The 27442-nt window shown below is 42.2% G+C and overlaps 1 protein-coding gene across 3 annotated transcripts in view; it reads left to right on the top strand.

The window, feature by feature from the left end:
* LOC144504472 (tyrosine-protein phosphatase non-receptor type 14-like) overlaps positions 1–27442 on the top strand; it is a 232481-nt gene that overhangs the window by 184485 nt on the left and 20554 nt on the right. For 2 of the 3 annotated variants that reach the window (XM_078229792.1, XM_078229793.1), the window contains 7 exons: positions 1996–2078; positions 9553–9612; positions 11092–11155; positions 12503–12581; positions 13568–15039; positions 15721–15867; positions 25294–25512. In XM_078229792.1, coding sequence (XP_078085918.1) covers positions 1996–2078; positions 9553–9612; positions 11092–11155; positions 12503–12581; positions 13568–15039; positions 15721–15867; positions 25294–25512 — 2124 coding nt within the window. The remainder of the gene's footprint in view (positions 1–1995; positions 2079–9552; positions 9613–11091; positions 11156–12502; positions 12582–13567; positions 15040–15720; positions 15868–25293; positions 25513–27442) is intronic. The other variant, XM_078229794.1, reaches the window with a different exon arrangement.

Raw genomic sequence — 27442 nt, forward strand, 5'->3', positions numbered from 1 at the left:
CTGGCATTAAAACACAGACAATTTGAAACTATAGGCTTTTGTACCCACGCGAGGCCAATTCCATTTATGTGCAGAGTGAAACATCATTTGTCCCTGGCCAATATAGAGCTGGCAGAACAACTCTGGTCTGGCAAAGCTGCATTGCTTTCAGCAATGTACTTGACAACATATAAAACAGCTTTAAAAAAGCTGAGAGCTCGCAAAACATGATAATTAGTTGCATAGAGATTGCAGTAGGACGTTAACTTATCATGACTGAAGCTGCTACTCTGACAAAGGGTCATCTAGACTCGCAACGTTGGCTCTTTTCTCTCCCCACAGATGCTGTCAGACCTGCTGAGATTTTCCAGCATTTTCAGTTTTTTTGTATTAAAAATTAAATATGGCTGCTTTTCACTCTTTGTTCCAAAAAGTCACACCAACACAAAATTCAGCATTTAGCCCTTTTAATGCTTGGTAAGTGCTAGATTACAGGAGAAGGGTTTATGTATTTAACCTGATAATATGTCTGATTCTGAGGTCTCAAATAGCAAGTTAGAATAGCTTTCATTGGGGAGCCTTTCTTCCTTTAAATCACAATAACCAAGCTGATCCATCAAGATGGGTTTGAATGGGCAGCATAGCAGATCAATGTAATTTCAAATAACCCAAGTTATCTTGTATCTCCTCTTGAAGAATCCATTACATTGGTTAATCTTCTTTTACCTCTTCCAATTATAGGTTTTCAAAATTCCTTTTTAATGAGGAAAGCTTTTAAAAAAAAATAGCTGGTTGTATTACTGATGTGCCTGATGTTACTTTATGCAATGATGTTAAGAAGGCAGCATCTGTGATTTAACATGTTGTTAGGCAATATATTTGGGTTACTTTGTATCGCTATTAGTTCTTGTGAAAATATGGCTGCACCTCTGACAGAACATCACATCACTCTCTAATTCGACACCTCAATGGTTTTTATTTTACAATAATATACATTACAGATTATAGTGTTTGCTGCACTGACGGGTACAATATAACGTTATTCTCATTGTGTTCTTTGGAATATATTTTGTTTTTGATTCCAAAATTGTAAAGTTAGAAAATACTACTTTTGGCTTCAGGATGGGGTGAAAAAAGTTTGAGTCGAGCTTGGATATGTGAGGAGTTGAATATTTGAAGTGAAAATGCTGCTTTGGCGTTTTTCATTCCCGTACGCAACGCTGAAGAAATAGAAGACTGAGGGTGGGATTTTCTGGCCCAGCCCACCCCAAGGCCAAACAATCCCGCCTAAGGTCAACAGACCATTGCATTTTCCATCTCCCGCCCGCGACAATACCTGTGACATGTGGGACGGTAAAATTCCATCCTTATCCAAGAATCCATTAACACTGGCTCTATCTTGAGCATAGCTTTCAACAGCCATTTGTGGGTACCCGGGGCCAATACACCTGCCCTGTGAAGGATTATGTGCTGTATCTATAAGGTGTGTTACAGCGCCTTAAGGGCTGAAATTTCCTTCTGGGGCAGCGGGGGGGGGGGGGGGGGCACACAGAGTGGGAGAGGTGGCTATTTCAACATCATCTCCATCCAGCATGGCCAGCAACGAGATTCATAAAGCCCCTTCCATCTCACCTCCCCCCTGACTTTACTTGGAAGCAGTGATATAGCAGCGGGAAGGCAGGGTACCTGTGGATTCCCAAGTCTGTCCAGGAAGTAATTTAAAAGTTGGTTGGCCAAAATCCCTGCTGAGAGAGGGAAGAAGAGTTGTTCTAAGGACAGATTTTTGGTGGTAGACTGTAAAAGTTCCTTGTCCCTGAATTGTGAAGAGATAAATGCAAACACTAAGAGTGTGCAATACCACCCTGTCTAACAGCTCACTATGATTGTTGCAGTAATGTATACACTAAAAACTTATGATGAAAAGTACTAATATGTTCACCATTTCAGTTATTAAATCTATTATTACAGGTATTATACAGTATATGTACATGTGAATTTCTTTTTACTCTTCCTTAGGACGATATGGAAATGGCGAAATACATTTCACGGTTATTCGCAGCAAGACACAAATTTTATAAACAGAATAAAATTTGCACAGAGTGAGTATTCTGAGCATTACATTTTATTCCACGTACACCAAGCTACCCATGGATTATTTGTGTGACGGTGGAATTGCTTTCAGTTATATTGTTCTCCGGAAAAGGTGGCAGAATCAAAGGTCGGAGAAACCTAAAAGGAATTTAACGAATTGTCTCTCAGCTTTTTCTTTATAAAGGACATCTCAATGTTGATTTTTCTTTTAAATACTTCGCCCCACTTGACTTATGTTTTTCTACTGTCCTTCAAATTTTAATTATTTCACACAAATTTGAGTTGCCATATGTTGAGATTTTTTTTTAAAAAACCATCACAAAGTACTATCAAAAGCTGATAGATTCTTGGTATAAGAGGGAGTGATAGGTTATTGGATGTAGGCAGGAAACAGATTTGGGGTTACTGTCAGATCAGCCATGATCTTATTAAATGGCAGAGCAGGCTTGACGGGCCAAATTCCCTACTCCTTCTTATTCATATGTTCACGTTGAGGCTCTTTTCTTAAGTGAGGGAGCCTGAGGGGGATTCTCCCAGCCCGTTGCATTGCTAGAGCAGAGCAATGGGCCGGGAAATATAAGCGGAGGCCATTTATTGGTCTCCCCGCTGGGCGCCACGGCCTCCGCGCATCTCCGGCCGCCGGATTTGCGGAGTTGTCAGCTCCGTGCTGGAAATCACACCCACCACCCCAAACCCCCGCCAAGAGTTGTTCACTCCAGCGGGGTTTACAACAGCTCCCTACTGGCTGTTGGCCCGACCCCACTAGGAGGTCTGGGGTAATACCCCTCGGGCTCTTATTTTTGAATAAGTGGAAGTTAATTGAGGGGCTACGAAGAGAAGAATTTGTCCTCTAATTGTTACAAACTTGGACAGAATTTAACGCAATATGTTGAAGCTGGAGGGGGCATGGTGTGGCAAAAATTTCTGATTTCATGCACCATGTTTTGAGGTATAACTGTTAGTTTTGGGGAATTACATTTTTTTAAATGTCAGCTAACTGAACCTCTGAGGGTTAGAAATAATTTCTAGATCATCTCAATTTTTTTTACTTTTTGTTAATGTCGCATGTAGGCTTGCATTAACACTGCAATGAAGTTACTGTGACAATCTCCTGGTAGTTTAAAGGATTTGCAATGTGCATATTAAATAAGGCCAGAGTAGAGGCAGTAAAATGCCACCAGGGCTCATTTAGCTGGAGAACTGGAGACAATGGTCTGGATATTTACTCCCAAGGCGGGTGCATAGAGTTGGGAAATTCTCAAGCAGGCTGCACCCACCTTGGTGGGGGGAGGGAAAAAGTGCCCTGAGTGACGGGATCGTCGTTCTACGGGGGCTCACCACCCTCGGATGCAGAACAGCCCTGTCATTGGATAGGGCTAATGCATCCCTTCTCTTCCCATTTGGGCATATTGATGACTTCCAGGTTGGTCAGCAGGACCTGCATCTCCTGATTTAAATTCCATCCGTTTTTTTTTAAATATTGGGATAATTCTTCTAGCATTGTGCAATCCCAAACTGCTGACGATTAAGGATGAGCATGTAGTGTTTCCCTGATTAATTTTCCACTGTAAGTTGATCTATTCATATTATTTATATGATGAAATGTGGAATGCATGGTGGTGCAAATATTCATTGATGCAGAGTTGTATTAGACTTTGGACCAAGCTATTGATTGACAGTGACCAATCCATCATTATTACATTGTATTGATTTTGATTTGATTTATTATTGTCACATGTATTAACATACAGTGAAAAGTATTGTTTCTTGCGTGCTATATAGACCAAGCATACCGTTCATAGAGAAGGAAGCAAGAGAGTGCAGAATGTAGTGTTACAGTCATAGCTAGGGTGTAGAGAAAGATCAACTTAACGCAAGAAGGTAGGTCCGTTCAAAAGTCTGATGGCAGCAGGGAAGAAGCTGTTCTTGAGTTGGTTGGTACGTGACCTCAGACTTTTGTATCTTTTTCCCGATGGAAGAAAGTGGAAGAGGTAATGTCTGGGATGCGTGGGGTCCTTAATTATGCTGGCTGCTTTGCCGAGGTAGTGGGAAGTGTAGACAGAGTCAAGGGATGAGAGGCTGGTTTGCTTGATGGATTGGGCTACATTCATGACCTTTTGTAGTTTCTTGCAGTCTTGGGCAGGGCAGGAGCCATGCCAAGCTGTGATGCAACCAGAAAGAATGCTTTCTATGGTGCATCTGCAAAAGGTGGTGAGAGTCGTAGCTGACATGCCAAATTTCCTTGACGTTGTACTCGTACTTTGGGGATCACATCTGTGATTATGACCATTGTTTTTGTAAAAACCAAACAGTATCCTTTGTCAATAGAGACTTCTCTACCCATGTATATAATTTCCTCAACTTTCATGCTCTCAGGATCGAACTTGACTGCCTTTTTCAATTATCTTGATGAGGACTGTTATTATGCCTTAAAACATATGACCAAAGAAAGAGAGGGTTAAAGTAATTGGAGAGAATGTGTAATATACTGGAAAGGATTTCAAATTTCCTGAGTGTTCACCTTCTCCATAATTCTGAGGTACAGCTGAGTGAATATTTAAAAGCTTATTGAGGGATTCCCTGGGACAGGATTTCAGGTCGGAAAACGGTTTGTGTGGGACACAGTCACCTGGCCATGATTTTCCCCAAATTGGCCAATTGGTAGCTAGAGGGCAGACTTACTGTCTAATTACAATGGTGGCCAGGCCCTCGAAGCTGAAAGGCCTGCTGTGTTGGCCCTCCAGCTTGGAAGGAACCCGAGCCTGCAATTCGTGTACGAGAGAGAAAAAGCGAGCACCTCCCCCCTCCATGAAACTTTTAAATAAAAATAAAAAATAACCTCAGCTGCTGGGCCACCATTGTAGAGGGGGAAGTAGCTGTGGTCAGGCTGGTGGGGAGGGCCTTAAAATCTGCCTGGAGCTCTCGCCCCCCCCTCCCAAGGTGCTACTGGGAGCCCAGACCACTTCTAACTGGGTTGCCTAGTTCCTAAAGCCTGGGGCCCAAGCCAACTGAAAATTCCAGGCAGCCAAAGATTGCATAGATTGGCTATCCACCGTTCATGGGTGGGTAATCTTCCAGCTCCAATCGGGGAGGGGGGAGGCAAGATAAGGTAAACAGAAATTTCGTGCCCACCCACATCCATACTTACCACCATGTGAAGGTGAGAATTCTGTTCTTTGTCTTTATTTGAGTATGGTAGATTGAAGAAAGCAGGATTATTTACAAACTTTAACAGCTGTGTCTCACATAAGTGACATGACAGATGTTGTTATTATTGAAATGAAATTGGAATTGGAATTAAAGAAGAACATTTTAGAGACAAAGCATTAACTCCAGTTTGGTGAATTACATTTTAACCACTCTTATTGATCAGGGATCATGCACTTATTTAGTAGTTAAATAGTTAAGGCAGACAACAATTTGCTTACTTTGTTGTACATTTTGTGGATTTTGACTGTTCTTGAAATAACGAATACCTGTGGGAAAAGTAGCTGCAGCATGACATTCTGGAGCTCTGCAGAGTGAGAGACTAAACAGTCCTCCTTGACAGAATTAAACCTGCAATCTGTTCAAAGAATTTAATTTGTCTCGGCACTCGTTGCAGGAATACGTTCCTTCTCCTTAGCTTGCCAGATAAAGAAAGAAACATCAATTGATTTTGCAAGCTTGGATCTCTTGTACACGACTGCTGTTTTTCTTAGAAGTAATGCTTAGGGTTTGACATCTTGATTAAAACATGACAGCTGAGAAGTATGCCTCAGGTCACACACTATCCAGAGCCAATTTGAAAGCAGCTTGATGGCGATTTCTCTACAGATTTTGCTAGGTCAGGAACTTAATTTTGTGCAGATAATTGTCCTGCATCCCCACACTCCATGTTTGTACCTTAGAGCAGCATTACATGGCTAAGCTGAACAAAGTAATATGATTACAGAGGCACTGCGAGCCGATATCCATGATAATTAGCGCCTTTGCACAATTTGGCGCAGTAGCTGGTTTATGTTGGAATCTCGATAATCTATTTACCATTCAAGCTGATGTTTGTGTGTATACACCTTTGTAATATGGAAGGAACATTGAAGAGCATTTCACAGAGGCATATCTAAAATTGGATGCCAAGGTAAAGAAAGAAATGAGAAAAGCAAGCGGTGGGTTTTTAAGGGAGGGTCATCTATAAAGTGAGGCAGAGGCGCAAGAATTTAGGAAAGGAATCCTGATGGTAGGGTAAAGGGAGGATGAAGGAAGTCAGAGAAACAAGAAACTTGGGAATATTTTTGGGAGCGGAAGAAAGTTACAGAGGTAGGGAAGGGCAAAACCTTGGAGAAATTGAACACTAGGATGAGAATTTTAATTTTCAGGCATTGATAAATTAGGTCAAGAAAGTAAGAGGTGAGTGCCATACATAGAAACATGCATAGAAAATAGAAGCAGGAGTAGGCCATTTGGCCCTTCAAGCCTGCTCCGCCATTCATTATGATCATGGCAGATCATCAAATTTAATACCCTGATTCCGCTTTTCCCCCCAATATCCCTTGATCCCTTTAGCCCCAAGAGTTATATCTAATTCCTTCTTAAAATCACATGTTTTGGCCTCAACTACTTTCTATGGTAGTGAATTCCACAAATTCATCACACTCTGGGTGAAGAAATTTCTCCTCACCTCAGTCCTAAAAGGTTTACCCCTTATCCTCAAACAATGACTCCTCGTTCTGGACTCCCCCAACATTGAGAACATTCTTTCTGAATCTACTAATAAGTTTCTATGAAATCTCCTCTCACTCTTCTAAACTCCAATTAACATAATCCTAACCGACTTAGACTCTCCTCATATGACAGTACTGCCATCCCAGCAATTAGCCTGGTAAACCTTCACTGCACTCCCTCTATAGCAAGAACATCCTTCCTCAGATAAGGACACCAAAACTGCACACAATACTCCAGGGGCCCGATTTTACCATCGCATTGCTCCCATTTTCAGATGCAAAAACGCGGTAAAGTCGGGCGTGAGGCGAGTAGCGCGATGCATTTAGATTGACTTAATGAGCTGCACGCCCAACCTTACTGGCACTTATTCCTTTACCACCGTGTTCGCCCATCCAGAATCGGCGTAAAACAGACATGCTCCATAGAAGTCCAATTTGGCTCCAGCTAGTGAGGAGGTAGGTGCCAAGCATCTGACGGCTCTCTGCTTGAGATCGGTGGGGGGGGGTCTGCTGCCACTCTGCCTGAGATCAGTCGAGGGGAAGGGGCGTCCACTGCCACTTTGCCTTAGATCAGTGGTGGGGAAGGGGGGTCCACAGTCACTTTGCCTGAGATCTGTGGGAGGGAAGGGGGGAAAGGCCTGCGATCGGTCTGGGTGGTGGGGGGGGGGGGGAGTGATAAGGGGGTCAGTAATGTTGCGGGGGTGGGGCAATGTGGGTGTCAAGGGGAGGCATTATCCAGCCTGGGAGCGATATGGCAGGGGAGCAGCATTCTATCTTTTTTCTCTGCACATGCGCAGTTGGAGGCACTGATCAGAGCTGCAGGGTTTTGGGGGCGTTAAGCCCCGCCCACAGGCCTGTGCAGTGCGATTCCGAATCTCTGACATTCTTGCAGGCAGAGTGCGTTTGGGGGCCCTGAGAACGGGTCGAAAGGTCAGATCTGAAACACTCCCAGTTTCAATTCCTCCCAGCACTTAGAATCAAAATGGTAAAATAGTGCCCCAGGTGTCACAGATAGAATGAGCTTGGAGATGGAACAGGAGGGGATGAGAGAGAAAGTAGATACGGTCAGGAGTTTCAGAGTTAGGGCAACAGAGCCAAGGAACCACCTGACAGACAGAGCTGATTTTCACCAATTTGGTGGAAGGTTTCGGCAGACCTGTAAAAACGTTAGGGGTGGGTACCTGATTCCAGGATTCTCAACTCCATTCCCGGGCTTTCAATTTTCAACAGTGCCTTTTAAATTTATGGACTGGTTTGGGTCATGAACCCATACCCTACACTCCCGACCTGGTTGGTTCTGTCATGGGGATAGGCTCGTTCTCTGCAATTTTTGTGGATTTGGGCCAGCTTTACAAAGAGTCATGGTTCATCGCACTTCGAGGTGTGGTGAACCATAGTCTGCATGAGAGGACCTTTCGAATGGTAAATTCAAAAGGTCCTTTTCATGCCCCATGCCAAGGTTTGCCCTCCGTCCACTTCTAATGATCCGTCATGGTCCCCATGCCAAGGTATGGCCCTTACACGCCGATTAACCTAATATGCACTGTATAGAACCAATTAACCCAAAGATTGGTTAAAAAAAAACTTTAAAACAATATCATTCATTGATAACTTTCCACTTTAAAAAAAACTCCTTTATACTACAGCAAATGTAAGTGTCAATCACCAGACCCTGTAAAGTATAAATGGCAAGCAGTTGAAACCAGTGGAAATAAGCATTGTGCAATTGACAGCATAGATCAGAGAGTCAGGTGTGTCAATCAAGCAGTGTTTTCCCTGGAGCTGAGATGTCATAGTACTGGCTGAGAACCCCAAAGTCCATTTAAGTACTGGAACACCAGAACCCTGTGGAGTACGTTGCTTATTTGACAGCTCTGGCCTTTTGATTTATGTTGTCAGTTGCACAATGTTTGCACAAGATAGAGGTTTCAGGTGCTAGGAGTTCTGCTATTGATACTTTTAATGGTCTTGTTGGTTGATACTTATATTGGCCTGTAGCAGAAAGGAGCTTTTTTTAAGGAAGTGGAAAGTATTAATGACTTTGTAAAAGGTTGTTTTGCACATCCAATCGTCACCTATAGCATTCATTGGTTGTTTATGGTGCTAAGTGAGTGAATGGGCATGTAAGTGGCATACCTCAAAGTGGAGGATATAAGGGGCCATGGGGTTGTGTGGAGAACATGAGCTGGCATGAATAGAGAGAGTATGGGTGGGGGGGAGCTGAGGGCTGAAGGGTCTTTCTCGTTTCATTATAACTGCGACAAAGTCCCAAGGCACAGAGTTGGGCCTTTTAAACAGCCTGCCTCTGCACCTGACAGCTCCTGTGGCTGCCTCCGGACTTTTTCCAAGGTCAGCTGGCCTGATTGCAGCCTGCACCCGTGCCACTTCCCCACTGGGAAGGAAAAATCCTGTATTTGAGGGCGGGGTGGACCAAGCTGGGAATTTTCTCAATTCTGCTATTGACATCGAAGGTGGCAGTCTACCCTGGAAATGAATTGCTCACTCATTGTTAAATGCCCATGTGTTATCTGTGATTCTAATTCTTTAAAGCAATCACTCTCATTGAACAGGTGATTTAGAAATCTATTTCAGCTGACTAACATGGATTTTATGTTTCGGACTGATATCACAAGCCAGGTTTTGTGTGTTTGCATGTATCTGAACTGTACTTCACTTGATTCATTGTTCTGTATCCCTTTCACATTTATCTTAATTATTTCTGGTTACTGAGAAAGAACCCAAAAGGACACATTTAATCAGAAAGTATTCTTGCTTTCAGTTCTGGTTCTAATATTCAATATGCTGATAAGAAGAAATTCCCCACTCTCTCTGCCTACATGTAAGCATTCCTTCCACATTCCTAACTTCCCCTTCATTTAACTGCTTCTTGTGTTCAGGCTTAACACCACTAAAAGCATGTTTTTTTTTGAGTTTTTATTTCTTGGATTGATGTATTCAGCATATATCTGCAACTAAAGAAGCTATAAAGTCAATAGAGAGCTAGATTCAAACCAAAAGGAGTGCAAAATCAGATGGCTGTACATTTGATGCCCAACATAAATCTGCTTCTGCTTGCTGGGCAGTTTTGGTTAAAATTGGGGCCACAGGTTCTGGTTTCAGTCAGTTCCTCAGCACTTCAGAGCAGTAAAGCAAGGGGAGGTTTAACAGGTCCTATTTAATATAAGCATAACTTTTGAGATTCGAACAGTCCCTATTCTACTAAACTTCGGCGTGACCCTTGCTCAATGCATTAATTTTTTGCATTTTTGTTTTATCCATGGGTGATGATTATTCAGTGCCTTAGTTTCTGTACAAGATTAACTACAGTTACCCAGTGGCACTTCCAGGGATGCTTGGGTCATATAGTTTCTATTTCAATCATTTTTGTAAAATCCTTGAATGTAGGCCCAGGTTCTTTTTGGAGCAGCTTACTTGAATAACCTGTCCTCGAAGCTGATAGCACATGGTATTGGCGTATCTAAAGCTGTATGATCATGTAGTTATAACATTTGCCATGACCTGTTAAAACAATTCCCCATTAATCTTTCAGGATGTTTGCCACAAGGAAAGGACCTATAGAATAGGAACACTGTGGAAATGATAGTTTTGTCCAAAGTGGCTGTTTTGTTGCTTAAAAAAGAAGTATTGTTCTCCAATATAAGGGTTATTCTGCACAAGCTGGTTGAGAAAGGACATTGGAGCATGATGTCTGAAGATTATAATATAATTTAATACAAGGGTACAGTAATGTAGTGGTTATGTTACTAGGCTACTAATGCAGAGGGCTGCTCTAATTAGGTTAAATCTTACAAAGACAGCTGGAAAAGTTAAATTTAATTGATTATAAAAATCTGGGACTAGTTTCAGTAATGGCGATTGTGAAACTACCATAACTGTCATTAAAAACCCATCTAGTTCACTAATGCCTTTTTAAGGAAGGAAATCTGCCATCCTTGCCCTGTCTGGCCAATGTGCAATTCCAGACCCACTGCAGTATGTTTGACTCGTAAACTGCCCTCTTGAAATATTACAGTAAGCCACTCGGTTACGTTAATAGAGATGGACAGTTCTTACCACTGACACACACACCCTGTGGATGAATTTTTAAAACACGTTACATAGCAAAGCTACCTTCTACAAGCTCTTCCACGTATTTTGGGCACAAGAACATGTGTGTGAAGTAGTGCCTTCGTTCCCTGGACGTTTGTGACCTATGAAGCATGTGCTTGTAAGTTAACAGAGCAGTAGGCTCCTCAAACAGAAGAATTATTCAAATCACATTCTTGAAGGGTTAACGTTTTGCTGTATTTTCTCACAGACAGACACAGTCATGTTCCCCAACGCCAATCAGGAGACGACCCACGTGGAGCAGATCATCTTTGGTATGCTTCCTGTCCCCAGTACTACATGCGGCATTGGATAGCAATAATGGATAAAAACAGGGACTTATTTACATTAGCAACTTTGCAATAACCTTCTAAATTACATCTTATTTTATGAAGCCTTTCCTGTGAATAACAGCCCTGTAGATAATTATTTTTAAGAATCAGGAGTCTTGATGTCATCAAGTTGCATTGATTTTGTTTTTATTTTATTTTTTCTGAACATAAATACTTTTTAAATGTTCAGAAATGTTTTTCCTTTTACTATATTAAAAGGCGGGCTTTCAGAGTGCTTTATGTTGCAGTTAGTTTGTCTCCTGACCCATTTTGGATATAGTTCACTATTGCAGAAAGGACCTGTTCCATCAATGGTTCTTGTGTTACTCAGAAATGAAATAGAGAGATAAAGCCAGTGCAATAATTACCGTGCTTTGTTGAGGTATGGTATTTAATTGCTAAGAATGCTAGAAGCAATGGAATCAAAATGGTACTTACATGTTTAGGACCACTTGATAAATACTTTCATTAGTCTAGCTTCAGTTTGTGCTAATCTTTTCTGATACCATTCGGCCCATCCTACCATTTTATCCCTTCTTCCTCTCTGGAATGCAAAAGAGGAGTCCAAAGATGTGCGGGTTAGGTGGATTGGCCATGCTAAATTGCCCCTTAGTATCAGGGGGACTAGCTAGGGTAAATGCATGGGGTTATGGGGATAGGGCCTGGGTGGGATTGTGGCCGGTGCAGACCTGATGGGCTGAATGGCCTCCTTCTGCACGTGGGATCCTATGAAGAGTCTATGAAGGAGAAAAAAGGGACAAAATACAGTTCTGGGAGCACGGGATATCTTCTGGTAACTCGTCCGAGTCGTCTTTTTTTTCCCCAAGTGTCTGAGTTAGTACTGGCAGGCTCTGCAAGGGCATCACAAGTCAGGGGTGATTGTATTCTCACTCTAGTCCATAAACATGTACTTCACAGCCCAAGTAACTGGATAGAAAACCAGGTGCGTGGACAATGGCTGTTTTTACCCTTCCTTACCCTGGAGCTACTGCCACATCAGCCGAAACCTGCCTAATAATTTATTGAACCACGACCAACATGTGAATGAAATTTGAAGTATTAATATCATCAAGGCAAGGGGAGGGGAAAAAAAGGGGCAGGTCAATGGATCGCTTTGATATTGTGATAGTATAATGGACTTCACCTTCAAAAAAGGTGTTAATTACTTGCAATTTTCAGTGTTGCTCCTGAAAGAGTTGTTGCTGCAGGAAACTAATAGCTGCACTGATTTGCTTAGGTTAAAATTGTGCTGATTCTCATATGCATATAATTCTTATTGCTTGATTTTAGCCAAGGCAACAACCATTTATACTGCCACCAATGCACGTTCAGTATGGAGAGCATTATACTGAAACAAACACCTCACAAGGTATTTCTCTTCTTTTGTTTCTGGTCTATCTAGTGGCAGCATTTCAGTTGCAAGAATGCTTATGTGAATGTCCAGTCATGACCCAAACCAAGCTTATTATGGTACCCTCTGCAATTCAATGACCTACCAACACCTGCTCCCAAAATAACTAACAAGAATAGTCATCACTTTTATGAGGCTCTGTCCAATGTGAATAGTATAATATAAAATGTACGATAAATTTACGCGGCATGGTGGCACAGTGGTTAGCGCTGCTACATCGCAGCACCAGCGACCAGAGTTCAATTCCGGCCTCTGGTGACTGTCTGTGAGGAGTTTACATGTTCTCCCCATGTTTGCGTGGATTTCCTCCGGGTGCTCCAGTTTCCTCCCATGCTCCAAAGATGTGCAGGTTCGGTTGATTGGCCATGTTAAAATTGCTCCTTGGTGTCAAGGGGATTAGCTGGGTAAATGTGGGTTAGGGCCTGGGTGGGATTGTTGTTTGGAATGGGCTGAATGGCCTCTTTCTGTAATATAGAAGGGGATTCTATAAATTCAGATAGTGTGAAGAGAAAAGATGGAAGAGGGAGGATAAAGTCCTCTTTCAATTCATTTGGGTGAATTGAATTGAAAGACTGGTCCCCTTGTTCATTATGACAGTGGCTGCTGGTGGGAGACATATTTGAGTCGAGTACATTTTTAGTTGTATTCACTTTTTTATTTGAGTTCTAAATGTATACTATTGATTCGGTGGGATTCTACAATGAGTGCATTGAGCAAATTCATTTAGTGTAGAATATGTTGAGACTGTGCTTTCTTCATATTATTGGTATGGACACAAGTCTTCCCATAAGTTATTTGCTGCAGAAATCAGCGTATTTTTCGTGTATATAAACCTAGCCATTTCAATATAGATTGTGATGTCAACTCTGTAATCTTTGAATTACTGAAGTTTTTAATGACTCTTTTAATCATCATTTTAATTGCCCGTTCTTTGTTTCAAACAGATAGCATTTACCATGGCAACGAGGAAGGGTTCTATTGCAGATCTCAGTCTAGCTTGGACAGATGTCCAATGGAGTATAATTACATCAATGGAACTGTGCCAAATGGCAGTGTGTATAGTGCTTCTAGCATGAACTCATTGAATCATTCACAAAACTTCATCCAGGCATCTCCGGTGTCTTCTAATCTCAGCATCCCTGGAAGTGACATCATGCGTGCAGATTACATCCCCAGCCACAGGCACAGCGCTATCATTGTGCCCTCATATAGACCTACACCTGACTATGAGACTGTAATGAGGCAAATGAAGCGAGGCGTCATTCATATGGATTGTCAAAGCCAGTCATTGAGAAATCTTAATATTGGAAACACTCATGCATACAACCAGCCGGAACCCATGGTTTACAGTCAGCCAGAGATCAGGGACCGATCCCAATATCCCTCTCGTTATGGGTCAAAGCACAGCTACAACAAGCCTGTGGCCACTTCTGCCCAGCACAATGCCAGCCATCCTGCACCTACCCGGACAGCAAACAGTGCAATCTCACATACAGTCAGCACACCAGAACTTGCCAATATGCAATTGCAGGGTACTCAGAATTACAGTACTACCCATATGTTGAGAAATCATTTTTGTAGACCACCCCCTCCGTATCCACGTCCTCGACCTGCCACTAGTACACCGGACCTCGCCAGTCACCGTCACAAATATGTTAGTGGCAGCAGCCCTGATTTAGTCAGTCGGAGAGTCCAGCTCTTTGTGAAGACATTCCAAGAGGACAGTTCACCCGTTGTGCACCAGTCCTTGCAGGAGGTCAGCGAGCCCCTCACAACAGCCAAACATCATGCAGCTGTTAACAAACGTCACAGTCTAGAGGTAATCAGCAGCATGGTACGTGGCATGGAGGCCATGGCACTGAAAACGTTAAGTGCTTCTGTCCCCCAGCGTAGGAACACCATGCGTGATCAACGACGCCAAGAGGAGCAGGTCCATGAGCTTCAACAGCAACCTTCATACCATCACAAGAAGACACTGTCAGATGCCACAATGCTAATTCACAGCAGTGAAAGTGAAGATGAAGAGGAGACCCCTGACTATGATGTTCAAATACCGACATTTAATGACAATATGGACTACAGAGCCCAGCTGCAGGCAGCATTGGCAAAAATACCAAACAAGCCCCCTCCTGAATATCCAGGAAACAAAAAGAGTATAAGCAATGGAGCATTACGACAAGAACAAGCTAGAATGTCAGAGTCTATTATCAGGACCAAACTGCCAGGTCCTGAACTAGATACCTTCTCACGAAATGAACAAATGACACTTAATGGGTCCTCACTTGGGCCGTCCATTTCTGAGCCTGATCTCACCAGTGTGAAAGAGCGTGTCAAAAAGGAACCAGTCAAGGAAAGACCTGTATCTGAACTGTTTTCCACTGAAGACAGCATTGTGGAAAGGGAAATCATGTTGAGGGTAATTCTCGCTTATTTTTAGTATCACTGATATGTATTTACACAACTGGGAAAAAAGCTGGTTTAGAAAGTTGATGAAATATAAAATTTACATTTGATTAACAAAGGGCTAAAGAAGCTTTGACTCGTATCTATATTGCATAGCTACAGTGGTAAACAGTTTTTTTATATATGGAGAGGTTTTTGATTAAAATATTTAATGTGTTGGACTTTAGACTGGAAAACAAAACATAAAATGGCCACATTATAGTTAGTTGTGACCTATTTGTCTAAACAAAATTAATATCAAATCCACTTCTCGTTCAAGGATGGTTATGTTCTTGTGTTTGAACCCAACCTATTTTCAAAACTTGCCTTTGTCTTTCCATTTAAAAAAAAAATCAAAGTCATTTCAATGTTCCTATAAACGATGTAGTTCAATTATTTATTCTAATCCAGATAAACCAAGCCACTGTCTGACTCAGGAACCTATATTGTTCCTATTCCTGTTGTATTTATTTCCTGAGAAAGTGGAAACACATCATTTGCTAAAGTTTGTAGCAGAACAGTATTTTTTTTACAAAACTCTGTATTCAAAAGAATGTTATTTTAATAGTCCTGGTTAAAAGGTAATACTTCAGGAATGTTTTTCCCTTTGAATATTAGCCCCTGTGACGCGAGTGTGTCTTTTCTCTATCCCAAGAATTTAGAAAAGCAGAAACTAGCCGCAGCCGAAGCCCAAAAGATAGGGCCACTGAAGTGGGCCGCGCTTAATGGCCTATCAATGGTCAGGGTTCCAGTGCTCGAGGACAGCCAGGATGACAGTTCAAAGATCCCGATGGATGAAAGGGTGAGCAATATTTCAAGCACTGAGAGAAATCTCCAATGTGTAGAATACTAACCTTCTTTGCTACATTACTTACGTTGCTCAGTTCAAAATGTTTGATAATTCATTGACTCGAGAGTGGATATTATTTTACCTATTTCTTGAGACAGAGCACAAATGATCACGTCCAATCGTTCAACCATGTTCCTTGGAATCAACTTGTTTGTCATTTGTTAAACATTTACGTGCTTGTCTCCCAACCATCAATCCTTCAGTGTGAAATTATTAGACAGTAACAGCATGGAGTACACTGACTGTCAGCAACAATAAAATCCCTAAATAGAATGAAAAAAATGAACTTTACAGTATTTTAGTTGAAAACAAAACTGATTTTACTCCAAATGGAAGTAGGCTCTTTGCTGTGGAAGAGCAAAGGGATTTGGGATTGACCAGACATTAAAGTCAGCACCTCTTAAAAAGGTAATTAATTCCAGGAAATAAAGTAAATGTCCCCAACTCCCCTGTAACTATCGATGCATCAACCATGAGGCATGCCAGTACAGTTAACTCTCTGACAAAGCTCGTCTCAACAAATAACAATGATCCATACATCAACAGAATGAAACCAATGCAATGTGAATTATTTACAAGAGAAATTTTAATTTGAAAAAAACCTTTGTGCTCTCTCTAAGTCTTATGTTAATGGCAATGGAGTTGGGCAGGAAAGTGTTAGCCATGATGCAGAGCCTCCCTGTTTAGCCAGGAGGTTTACTATAGCCCACCTGTGGCTGCAGCATTGTTGACTGACAGTGGGATTCACCACTGAAAAACATCCCCCGCCACGGGATTGCAATTGTTGCCTGTTCACTCCGGCACCTTCAATTTTAATTGTAAGCATTTGGGAAGCTGACAAAAGGCATGAGAGCGGGAGTGCGCACGGCCTTGCGGTTCCACCATTAAGTAACGGCATGCCAGTGTCAAAATGCCGCCGCATGGCCCCGATGACTCTGGGTGCAAACTCCAGGAAGGGCATGAGGTTGATTTGTATAAGTGAACATTACATTAGCGGGCTTGATGCCACTACATCCTCCCTAATCCTGACTACCCACCCAGCTGATGTGACGTCACACCGGCACGAATCACTGCTGGTTTTCAAAAAGTAAAACCAGTCAAGGTGACCATTCCGGGGGTGCATGGGTAAGTATAGCCCCTGGGTGCTGAGAGATATGCCTACGCTTTGCCCCTTGACACTCTGACAGTGCCCTTTGGAAGTCTGTTAAGGAGCCTTTTGGGAACTCCGCTGCAAGGGCTCCATTGGGAAGAGGGGGAGGTTTCCTTTTTGTGTGTGTGTGGGGGGTTCCCCTTATCTGTGGGGAGGTGGGTTGCCTGCATGTGTGGCCTCCATATTTGTGAGGGGAGAGTTCCCCGTTTCCGAGGGAGGTTTCGGTGCCTGGGGAGGGATGCCTTTTATTTAAATTGGAGTTCGGGGCGTCCTTTTAAAATGGTTCCCCAATCTTGGGATTCCCGACATAGCTGTCTTTCTTTTTAGCTGACTATGTGAATCTCGCTTCCCCTTTGAAATTGCACAGGCCAGAAAAGCCGGCTGTGCAGCCTGCAAGCTTCACACTGGTTTCCTCGCCTGAGCCAGCAGTGTGCATTTATAGGAAAATTCCATCCATTATCTGCAGCTCTACTCTATCTTCCTCTCCCTGTTAACTCAGTCAGAATAAGCCTGCTGATGCACAATTTTGTTATGCTGTTTTCTCCTGGGTTGAGCTTCAAGCTCCACGTTCAAACTTTCAAGACCACCTACTTTCACCTCTAAAACACGACCTAAGTCTATTTTGTTTGAATGCTATTGACACTGAAAGATATCCCATGCATTTGTCACCACAAGGTTTGATGACTTGGATGTTCTTCTTGCCAACTCCTAACTTCCACCATTTATAAATTGTAACTCATTTAACATTATCCTACGCTAAATTAAGCCCTACTACCCAATCATTTGTGAACTCACTAACCTTCATTGGCTTCTCATCCTCCATAACGTGTTTCAAAATCTTTGAGCTCATTTGTATATTCCTCCCTGCCTCCAGTTGTATGTTCCGGCATGTCCCTCTCGCTCTTCTGACTCTCCTTTGTATCTCGTCTCCTTCACTGTAGCAGTGCTTCTGGCTATCACTGAATCTATCCACTGCTAACTTCTGTTTGACCCACTCTTGTTTGCAACCTTGCTCTAACTTTTTAAAAGTCTCCTTGACTGCTGCTTTATTGATTATTTCCTGGATCATGATTGTTAATCCTTTGCCTCCCACTGCTGCGTCCATTTATTTGTTTGCCTGTGTGAAGCACTTTGGGACACTTTTATTACTTTTACGAGTGCTATTAAAGGGCAAGTTGTTCTTTAAGAATACAACTGCTCGGCCCTTTTCTGTCTGAAGTTTAACTCCGCATCTGCAGGGTTGAAATCACTGGTAGACCTGTTTCTTCAGTGAGATGTGTTAGGCTTAAGGGTTGAAGGGCTCCAACTAATGTTGCAAGTAATAAATTGTTGCAGGTTGGTATTTTCAATCCTGCCCTCTTCTTCCAAGCAGCTACCCATGTGATGCAGCCTACGTTTACTGTAGTCACATTGGTACCTATCATTCTGCAAGGATGCAAACGTTAGGCATTATGCAAAAGTAGATGACACGTCCAAAATTGACACTGTCTACATTTCCCACTGCTTCGGAAAAGAAGCCAGCATAATTAAGGACCCCACACACCCCGGACTCTCTTCCACCTTCTTCTGTCAGGAAAAAATAAAAAGTCTGAGATCACATACCAACCGACTCAAGAACAGCTTCTTCCCTGCTGCCATCAGACTTTTGAATGGACCTATCGTATATTAAGTTTATCTTTCTCTTTGCCCTATCTGTAACTGTACCACTATATTTTGCACCCTCTTCTTTCCTTCTCCCCTATGTACTCTATGAATGATATGTTTTGTCTGTATAGGGTGTAAGAAACAATACTTTTCACTGTATCCCAATACATGGTTCACCAAGAAGGTTCACCAAGTTGATACCAGAGATGAGGGGTGTTGATTATGAGGAGAGACTGAGCAGATTGGGTTTGTACTCAATGGAATTTAGAAGGCTGAGGGGGGATCTTATAGAGACCTATAAGATAATGAAGGGGCTGAATAGGGTAGAGGTGGAGAGATTCTTTCCACTTAGAAAGGAAGCTAGAACTAGAGGGCACAGCCTCAAAATAAAGGGGGGTCAGTTTAGGACAGAGTTGAGGAGGAACTTCTTCTCTCAGAGGGTGGTGAATCTCTGGAATTCTCTGCCCACTGAAGTGGTGGAGGCTACCTCGTTGAATATGTTTAAATCACGGATAGATGGATTCCTGATCGGTAAGGGAATTAGAGGTTATAGGGATCAGGCGGGTAAGTGGAACTGATCCACTTCAGATCAGCCATGATCTTATTGAATGGCGGGGCAGGCTCAAGGGGCTAGATGGCCGACTCCTGCTCCTATTTCTTATGTTCTTATGTGGTAATAATAAATCAAATCAAAAATTTTACAGCACGTGGCTTTGAATTGTAGTTACTTTGGATGTAATTTTGAATAATGGACGCTTACTGGGTAACAAGTGCCGAATATATTGTGTGCAGAATGGTTGGCATCCTGTTTTATCTTTATTTTGAATCCTTACGAAAACATTGACAACTGAAAGCTTGGTCCGAAGGAGTATCTTGTAGCCTTGAACAAATTACTTTTTATAAAATTATCTTTTGGATAAGTGTTGGTATGAGAGACATGTCATGCCAAAGCCAACTCGAGTACTTCAAAACATGTTTTCCTTTTTATTCCTTTTTAGGCAGTGTTTCAGATCTGTAACAGCCAGATTCCTTTGCTCAAAAAGACATATCTATTAGTGAAAATAATTGCTATATCTCCTCTCCCTGTACCATTTGATCTGCAATTAAAATGAGTCCAGGCTTGTCCAGACATAATGGGATTTTTTAAAAATATGAAATATTTTTTATTATAGACCAAGTACTGACAGAAAATCATTAGCAAATGCATCTGAGCTCAACTTTAACTGCTGTGTCTTGCTTGCTTTCAAATGGAATAAAGCAAAAGAATTACTGATAGTTCCATATAACAAAAGCTAAGATGTCACACAAATTATCATTCTTGGGCACAGGATACTTGTCAATGCATTATCTGCTTTCTCCTTTTCCTAATTTTACGCACATTGGAATTAATTTGATTTTCTGAAGTCCCACCACCAGTACCGAAAGAGAGCGCTAAACCCCACGCTGGCTTGCGACGGGTCCTGAGGGCAGATTTCTGCTGGCACTGGCCAATTAACAGACTATCACCAGAGCCGCCATCCAATTGGGAATGGCATCCTGCCTCCCAATGCCACTGGCACAGTCAATAGGCCAACAGCGCCACCACTAGCAGTGGCCACTGGCAAGGCTGCAAGATGAAGGCGTGAGGTACCAGTTAACTACATAAGTTTGCTTCAGCAGTCTGGGGCTTGGCAGTAAACCCTGCTGGTCATGAGGGTGAGGAGTGCGGGTGGGATCATATTCCATATGGCAGGCTCTCCCGTCACAGATAGAATCATAGGATCCCTACAGTGCAGAAGGAGGCCTTTCAGCCCATCAAGCCTGCACCGACTTTCCAACAAAGCATCTTTACCCAGACCCACCCCCTGCCCTCTACCCGTAACACCACACATTTAAACCACTAATCCCCCTAACCTACACATCTTTGATGTGGAGTTGCCGGCGTTGGACTGGGGTGGGCACAGTAAGAAGTCTTACAACACCAGGTTAAAGTCCAACAGGTTTATTTGGTAGCACGTGCTGCCCCTTCGTCAGGTGAGTGATGAAGGACATCTTTGGACACCAAGGGGCAATTTAGCATGGCTAATCCACCTAACTTGCACATCCTTGGACTATGGGAGGAAACCAGAGCACCCAGAAGAAACCCGCACTGATACAGTGAGAATATGCAAACTCCACACAAGACCAGAATCAAACCCGGGTCCCTGGCGCTGTTGGGCAACAATGCTAAATACTAGACCACCATGCTGCCCTTGATGGGTTGGTGGGTGTGGGAAATGGTCTTTAAGTGGGCATTTAAGTGGCTTAATTGGCTACCAAGAATGGACAGCTGCACTGCTGAGGTTCCTGCTGCTGATAATACTGCACAGCATCAGAGAGAATTCCGGCTCCCCTCCCTACCCTTTCCTGCCACACTTGCAGCCCTCCTGACTCCCTACTCATCACAGGGCTGATAAAATTCAGCTCATTCTTTTTTGCCAAGATCTGTTCTCAGAATACTGGAGAAAGGAGGCCTAGAATAGAGGGCCATTAGTGTTGGAACCATGCATTACTGTGATCTACATCCTATCCTGTTATTTTGTGTATGGATGAATGGCAACAGGATGTTATTTTGGTGGAAGAATTAAAACGGGTGCTAAATAGATGCAGTTCTAACAAGACGCACCCACTTTAAAGTTTGTTTCAGCATGCAGTTTTAGTTCTAATTACCCATAATTTGAATTTGCCTGAAGGTGTTAAAATAAAAACGGGTTTAGCACTCGAGCTTTGATTAGACCCAACGTTCATGGACTCCACTCATCGGCTTCCACTGAAGGTGTGGAATGAGCTGGCTGATGGGCTGTGGCAGGTTTCAGGATGGCTGAGCCACCAGGTGAGAGATTCTCACCTGTAACACTGGAGGTCTGGCTGAATGTGGTACAAAGAGGGGTGGAGTCCATCTTGCCCTTATGTCCCTCTCTCCATCAGAAGTGATGATGCTCTGCTTGGCGTCATTTCCTTTTGTCATTCTTCACTCAACTGTTCACTTGGAAAAGGGTGTTTAATAGGATGTTTTAGGTTTTATTGATAGGATATAGGCAGCGGAATGTTTGGCTGAGTTGACATTTATACAGGGTGCAGAATGGGAAGTCAACCAGGAGAACATTGAAATAGTCGAATCTGGAGGTGATGAGGCACGGCTGAGACTTTCAATGGCAAATGGGCTGCGGCAGGGACTGAAGCAACTGATGTTCAAACCTGATTCAGCAAGCGAAGGCCAGCTACATGCAAACTTATACATACAAGAAATTAAGTTTCATTGTTGGAAAGAGTTCCATGGGTAGAAAAAAATTATTACATTAATGTAGAGCATTGAGGTGCAACTTCTGCAATCCTTATTTTCCTGGCAGAAGTAATGAAGTTGATTCGTGCTTGCAACTTTTATGGCAGTATTGTACCATGATAAGTCATTAATTTCACATACCAGATCCACTTCTGTGGCTATACACTATACAATCTAACATGGAGTGGCATCTCCTTGCGCTTGTTGGTCATGTGACAATGAACTACTGTAACTCCCGGGAGGACAAATGGGTTTTCTCTTCAAGCTGGACAAACAGGGCTGTAGCATTACAGCACTGAAGAGCTTTGGATTTATTGAACACACAAGTTACTATTGGAGATAGAACCATAGAATCCCTACAGTGCAGAAGAAGGTCATTTGGCCCATCGAGCCTGCTCCGACAACAATCCCACCCAGGCCCTATCCCCGTAACCCCATGTATTTATCCTTCTAGTCCCCCTGATACTAAGGGGCAATTCTGCATTGCCAGTCAACCTAACTTGCACATCTTTGGAGTGTGGGAGTAAAACCACGCAGACAAGGAGAGAATGTGCAAACTCCACACAGCCACCCGAGGACAGAATTCTGGCGCTGTGAGGCAGCAGTTCTAACCACTGTGCCATTGTGCCACCCTCCTGGATCTCCTTATCCCAAACTTCAAACTTTAGCAGCTTACCCTTGCTGCTTCTTTTAAATCAGTGTTGATCAGCTCTGATGTGAACACTTGTAATTGAAGAAAGCTTATGTAAAATAACTTTGGAAGCATGAATCTTCAAAGCTGTAGAGTTATACGATTGCAATGGGGGTGTTAGGGGGAGGTACTGAAATTCTCGCGATACATTTTGTAGTGAAATGTAGACCAGTTCTGTGCTTGGATTAATATTGCACAGTGTTAAAACACTTGGCTTCATTGACACATCACGCATCAATCTATCTAAATGAATACTTATTGGTGGGCAGTACATATGCTTCCATCTGGAAAAAGTCACAGTTAATTGAACATTATTGTTTAAATGTTAATGTCTACTCCACAGGAAGTGTAGTTGGCTTCAGCAGAAATGAAGGCTACATGATGAAACCCGGCCAGCTAACTTGCTTTCAACCTGGTCATTTTTAAGTTATGTGGCCAGTTCATAGCTTATGGCCCCTTGCCATGTGTTTGGTTCATATCACTTTGGCCAAATTAATAAAAATGTATCTATATTTTTAATCAAAACCTAAATTGGTAGTGAATGGTTTGGCATATTGCAAGCAGCAGAGCCTCAAAGGTGAGCAGAGTATTAAAAGGTTTCAATAGTTTGATGCATGGTGTTGCATTTGATCAATTTCTTTATAATTGGATGAAAGAAGATGCATAAATTATTAATGCACATCTGTTGCTGGACAAGTTATAACAATAAGTAATGTTAAAAAACTCAAGACACTCATTCTTTTCCTAGAGGACACCATTAAACCTCTCACATTACCACTCTTTACAGGTATAATGCTGAATAATCCCATCCTCCTGTGCTGGCCTTAAGCTTTTAACTCTCTGACAGGCAACAATCTTTGTTCAGATGTGTTACACTGGCTATTGCATTAAAGAATAAACCAAGTACTAGCTTACTTTTCTTTATTTGTGATGTGTGATTCTTCAAAGGAATTGAAAAAGAACAGATTTGAAAAGTGTTATTTCAGGTTTGATCACCCAACCATTAAAGTATTAGCGCAAGTAAACCATGGCTGGAATCCTCCAACCTTGCCTGCGGCTGGGATTTTCCAGTCCCACTGCGGTGGACGGAGATTTGGCTGAGAACCAAATTTTCCATTCTCACTGGCAGTGATAGCAGGGGCCTACGAGACCAGGGAATTCTAGCTCCTATCGGTGAATACTTGATATTCACAGATTTCAGTTATTGATTTTCAATTTTAATGGAAAACAGGATTGAAACACAGGTTAAAAAGCCTTGTAAGTTAGTGAGCCTGGTATTGTATGTGAATTAATAAATGTATGTCCTGGCACCATCTAGTGGATCTTTCCATGAATTCCACCATAGAATTAAACACTGGGGGCTGAAATCGGCCTGTCCCAGCAGTGTGAGTTGGGCTCATTTGGAGTTGGCAGCCTGTTACAGATTGCACCAGTTTCTATATTCCATTGGTTTGGAAAATATTGTTGAAAATTTTGATTTTAAAACAAGTAAAAGCAACAGTGAGACCATGAAACAGGCTCCCAAAAAGATTTTGCACTCTGTCCTGTGAACTTTGGGAAGAGATAAGACTTGATGAAAATATCAGCAGCTGATTCAATATGAGCCCACTTCACACTGCTGAGGTGGACCAGTTTCACTCCCAAAATCCTTCAACTCTTCAACAAAACTAATGTGAATGCTTTGTTAGAAATTTGTGTCTTTTCAAAGTCTTTTTTAAAAACTCATCCATTTGCAAAATTCATGTTGAATAGAATATATTGTGTAAAGTAGCTGGTGGCAGCCACGTCGGCACAATCCATGGCTTCACCTTTGCTGAAATTAATCCGAGGGACACCGAGATGTCAAGATGGATGGGATTAAAATCAACATTGTAACCCACATCGGTATTCCATAGTGCACCCAAGATTGAAGGCAATATAGAAAATACAACAGACAGGCACTGCTGCCTCACAGCCCCAGGAACCCGGGTTCAATTCCGGTCTTGTCTATCTGTCTGTCTAGCACATTCTCCCTGTGTGTGTTTCCTCTGGGTGCTCCGGTTTCCTCCCACAGTCCAAAGATGTGCCGATTGGGTGGATTGGCTGTGATAAATTGCCCTTTAGTGACCCAAGATGTATAAGTTAGATGGCATGGTAAATGTGTGGGGTTACTGAGAAGCTGGTGTTGTTAGACCTCTTCCTGTGTTACGGGGAAGGGCAGAGAAGAGGGACTGCGTAAAAAAAACTGGGTCACAGAGTCAGTGCAGACTCAATGGGCCGAATGGCCTCTTCTGCACTGTAGGGAATTTCATGATTCTATGACAAGACTAACAGGAAAATGTCCTCATCAAAAACCAAACCGAACCAATTCACTTTCACATAGTACCATAGATTATCCCAATGAATAGCACTGTGTTGTGCCAAGTTACCTTAGAAGATTTGTGCAGGACCAACCTTGCAGCTTGTAATTGCCTCTATTCTATTTCCTCCCAACAATGTCAGTTAGTAACAAATAGAATAAACTGTCTGTGACTGCAGGTAATGCAATTGCCATTTTATTCCAAGACACTGAATGAAACTAATAATATCGCCTTCATTTTGCTGAAACTGCAGTGTAAGATGCTAGAAAGAAAGCTGGAAGAAGATATGGTGTTTACAGAATATGAACAGATCCCAAAGAAGATGGTCGATGGTGTTTTCACCACAGCGACTCTTCCAGAAAATGCAGAGCGGAATCGCTTCAGGGATGTTGTTCCATACGAGGAGAACAGGGTGGAGCTTGTGCCAACCAAAGAAAACAACACTGGCTATGTCAATGCCTCTCACATTAAGGTGAGAATACTTTCCCCATAATTATTAGCTGTGCCATTGTACAATTTCATACGTTATTGTCCAGGTTGCATTAGAACTCCTATATATTCAGGTCACACAAGAGTCTCAGGTTTTGCAGAATATTTACAAATGTTTACCCCATTGTTGTTCATGCAAGGTTTTGAATAATAATTATGAAATAATAGCTGAAGTTCTCCGACCGCGTCGATGGCTGGGATTATCCAGTTCCGCTGCTGTGAATGGAGATTTAGCTGAACACCAAATTCTCCATTCTCACTGGCAGCGGTAGAGGGGCGTGCGAGGCCAGAGAATTCTGGCCAATTTGTAGAATAATCTTTAATAATGGATCTGTTTGTTCATAGAGTCATAGAGGTTTACAGCATGGAAACAGGCCCTTTGGCCCAACTTGTCCATGCCGCCCTTTTTTTTTTAACCCCTAAGCTAGTTCCAATTGCCTGCTTTTGGCCCATATCCCTCTATACCCATCTTACCCACGTAACTGTCTGAACGCTTTTTAAAAGACAAAGTTGTACCCACCTCTACTACTACCTCTGGCAGCTTGTTCCAGACACTCACCACCCTCTGTGAAAAATTTGCCCCTCTGGACCCTTTGGTATCTCTCCTCCCCCACCTTAAACCTATGCCTTCTAGTTTTATTAAATTGTTTTAAGGATGAGTTGAATCATCATTATCTCACAACCTCATACTGGTGGTGATAATTGCTTCAAAGTTTGATGGGTTAGGATCTTTTCAGATTCATCAGAGGCTCTTTTCCCTAAGCAACCTGAATGCATAATGCTCTGTTAAATAGTCTGGCAGTTCCAATAATGTTTTATTACTGTTTTATTTTATGGATTGATTGAAATTGCACCCTCCCTGAGGCTGCTTTATTTGCATTGAGTACTCACTTGAGGTTTTTATTTCTAGAAAAAGTTTTTCATCTTCAATAATAAAATATCTTAATTATTTGAAATTTCTTTAAAAAAACCTTACCCTCTGGAAGGGCTGTATTCCCCAGGGGTAACCCTAAAATCAGCAGTAGAGTGGTTTGTCAAAAGAACTTTGACCCCAAACACAACAGGTTGTTTCTGCTTCCTCATCTTCCCTATATGTGTGGAAGTGTTTACTCACTATTGGTTCTTCCATCAAAAGCCCAGGAGACAACAGTCCTTGTATGACTGCAACGAAAAGACATTTGCACTGTAGACAATGACACTTTGTAAAGGATCCTACCCATGGAAATCCAATGGATCCCCACGTTTTTGTAGCTCTGGCAAGATGCTGTTGAGTTTCTAATTAAAACCAAGCCCATGAACTGGACCGCATTTCCCTTTTAGCAACAGGAACAGCCAAAATTGGGCCTTCATTAGAACAATCATACCAGCTGAAGGGAGCAAGACATTGAGTTCATTGGTTCTCCCAAATGTTATCAAAGCAATGGGATTCCAAGTAGCAGTGCATGGTATGTTAAAGCAAAGCCTAACAACTTATATTTATATCTCATAGTTATAGATGCTTTTACATTCTAAACTGTAACTAAGGGCTCTTCTGCAATTCTCTCACTGGCATTATTTAGCACTATAACTACTATAACTGACCCACCTATCATTGTTCCAGCAGTAGCAGCAAACTACATTTTAGGGGTCCGGTGAACTTTTTGCCTACTCCGCTTCTGCCTGACATCACATGTCCAACTGTCCTGAACCTGATGCAACAAGTTAAAAATGCCTTGTATGAATCCATCTAGAGTTGTTTTTTTTTTTAGCTTTCTATTCATTTTAGCAAGTTTTGCATCTGAATAACTGAGCAGTTCCCCACGTGGCACAAAGTTGATTAATTTTCTGATATTGTGATCACTTTTCTGCTCTCTAAATTATCATTACATTGAATATACTTTGTTCAAGAAGGGTGCAGTGGCTCATATTGCCAT

This window comes from Mustelus asterias, chromosome 15 (genome assembly GCF_964213995.1).
Source record: "Mustelus asterias chromosome 15, sMusAst1.hap1.1, whole genome shotgun sequence".
Taxonomy (NCBI): domain Eukaryota; kingdom Metazoa; phylum Chordata; class Chondrichthyes; order Carcharhiniformes; family Triakidae; genus Mustelus; species Mustelus asterias.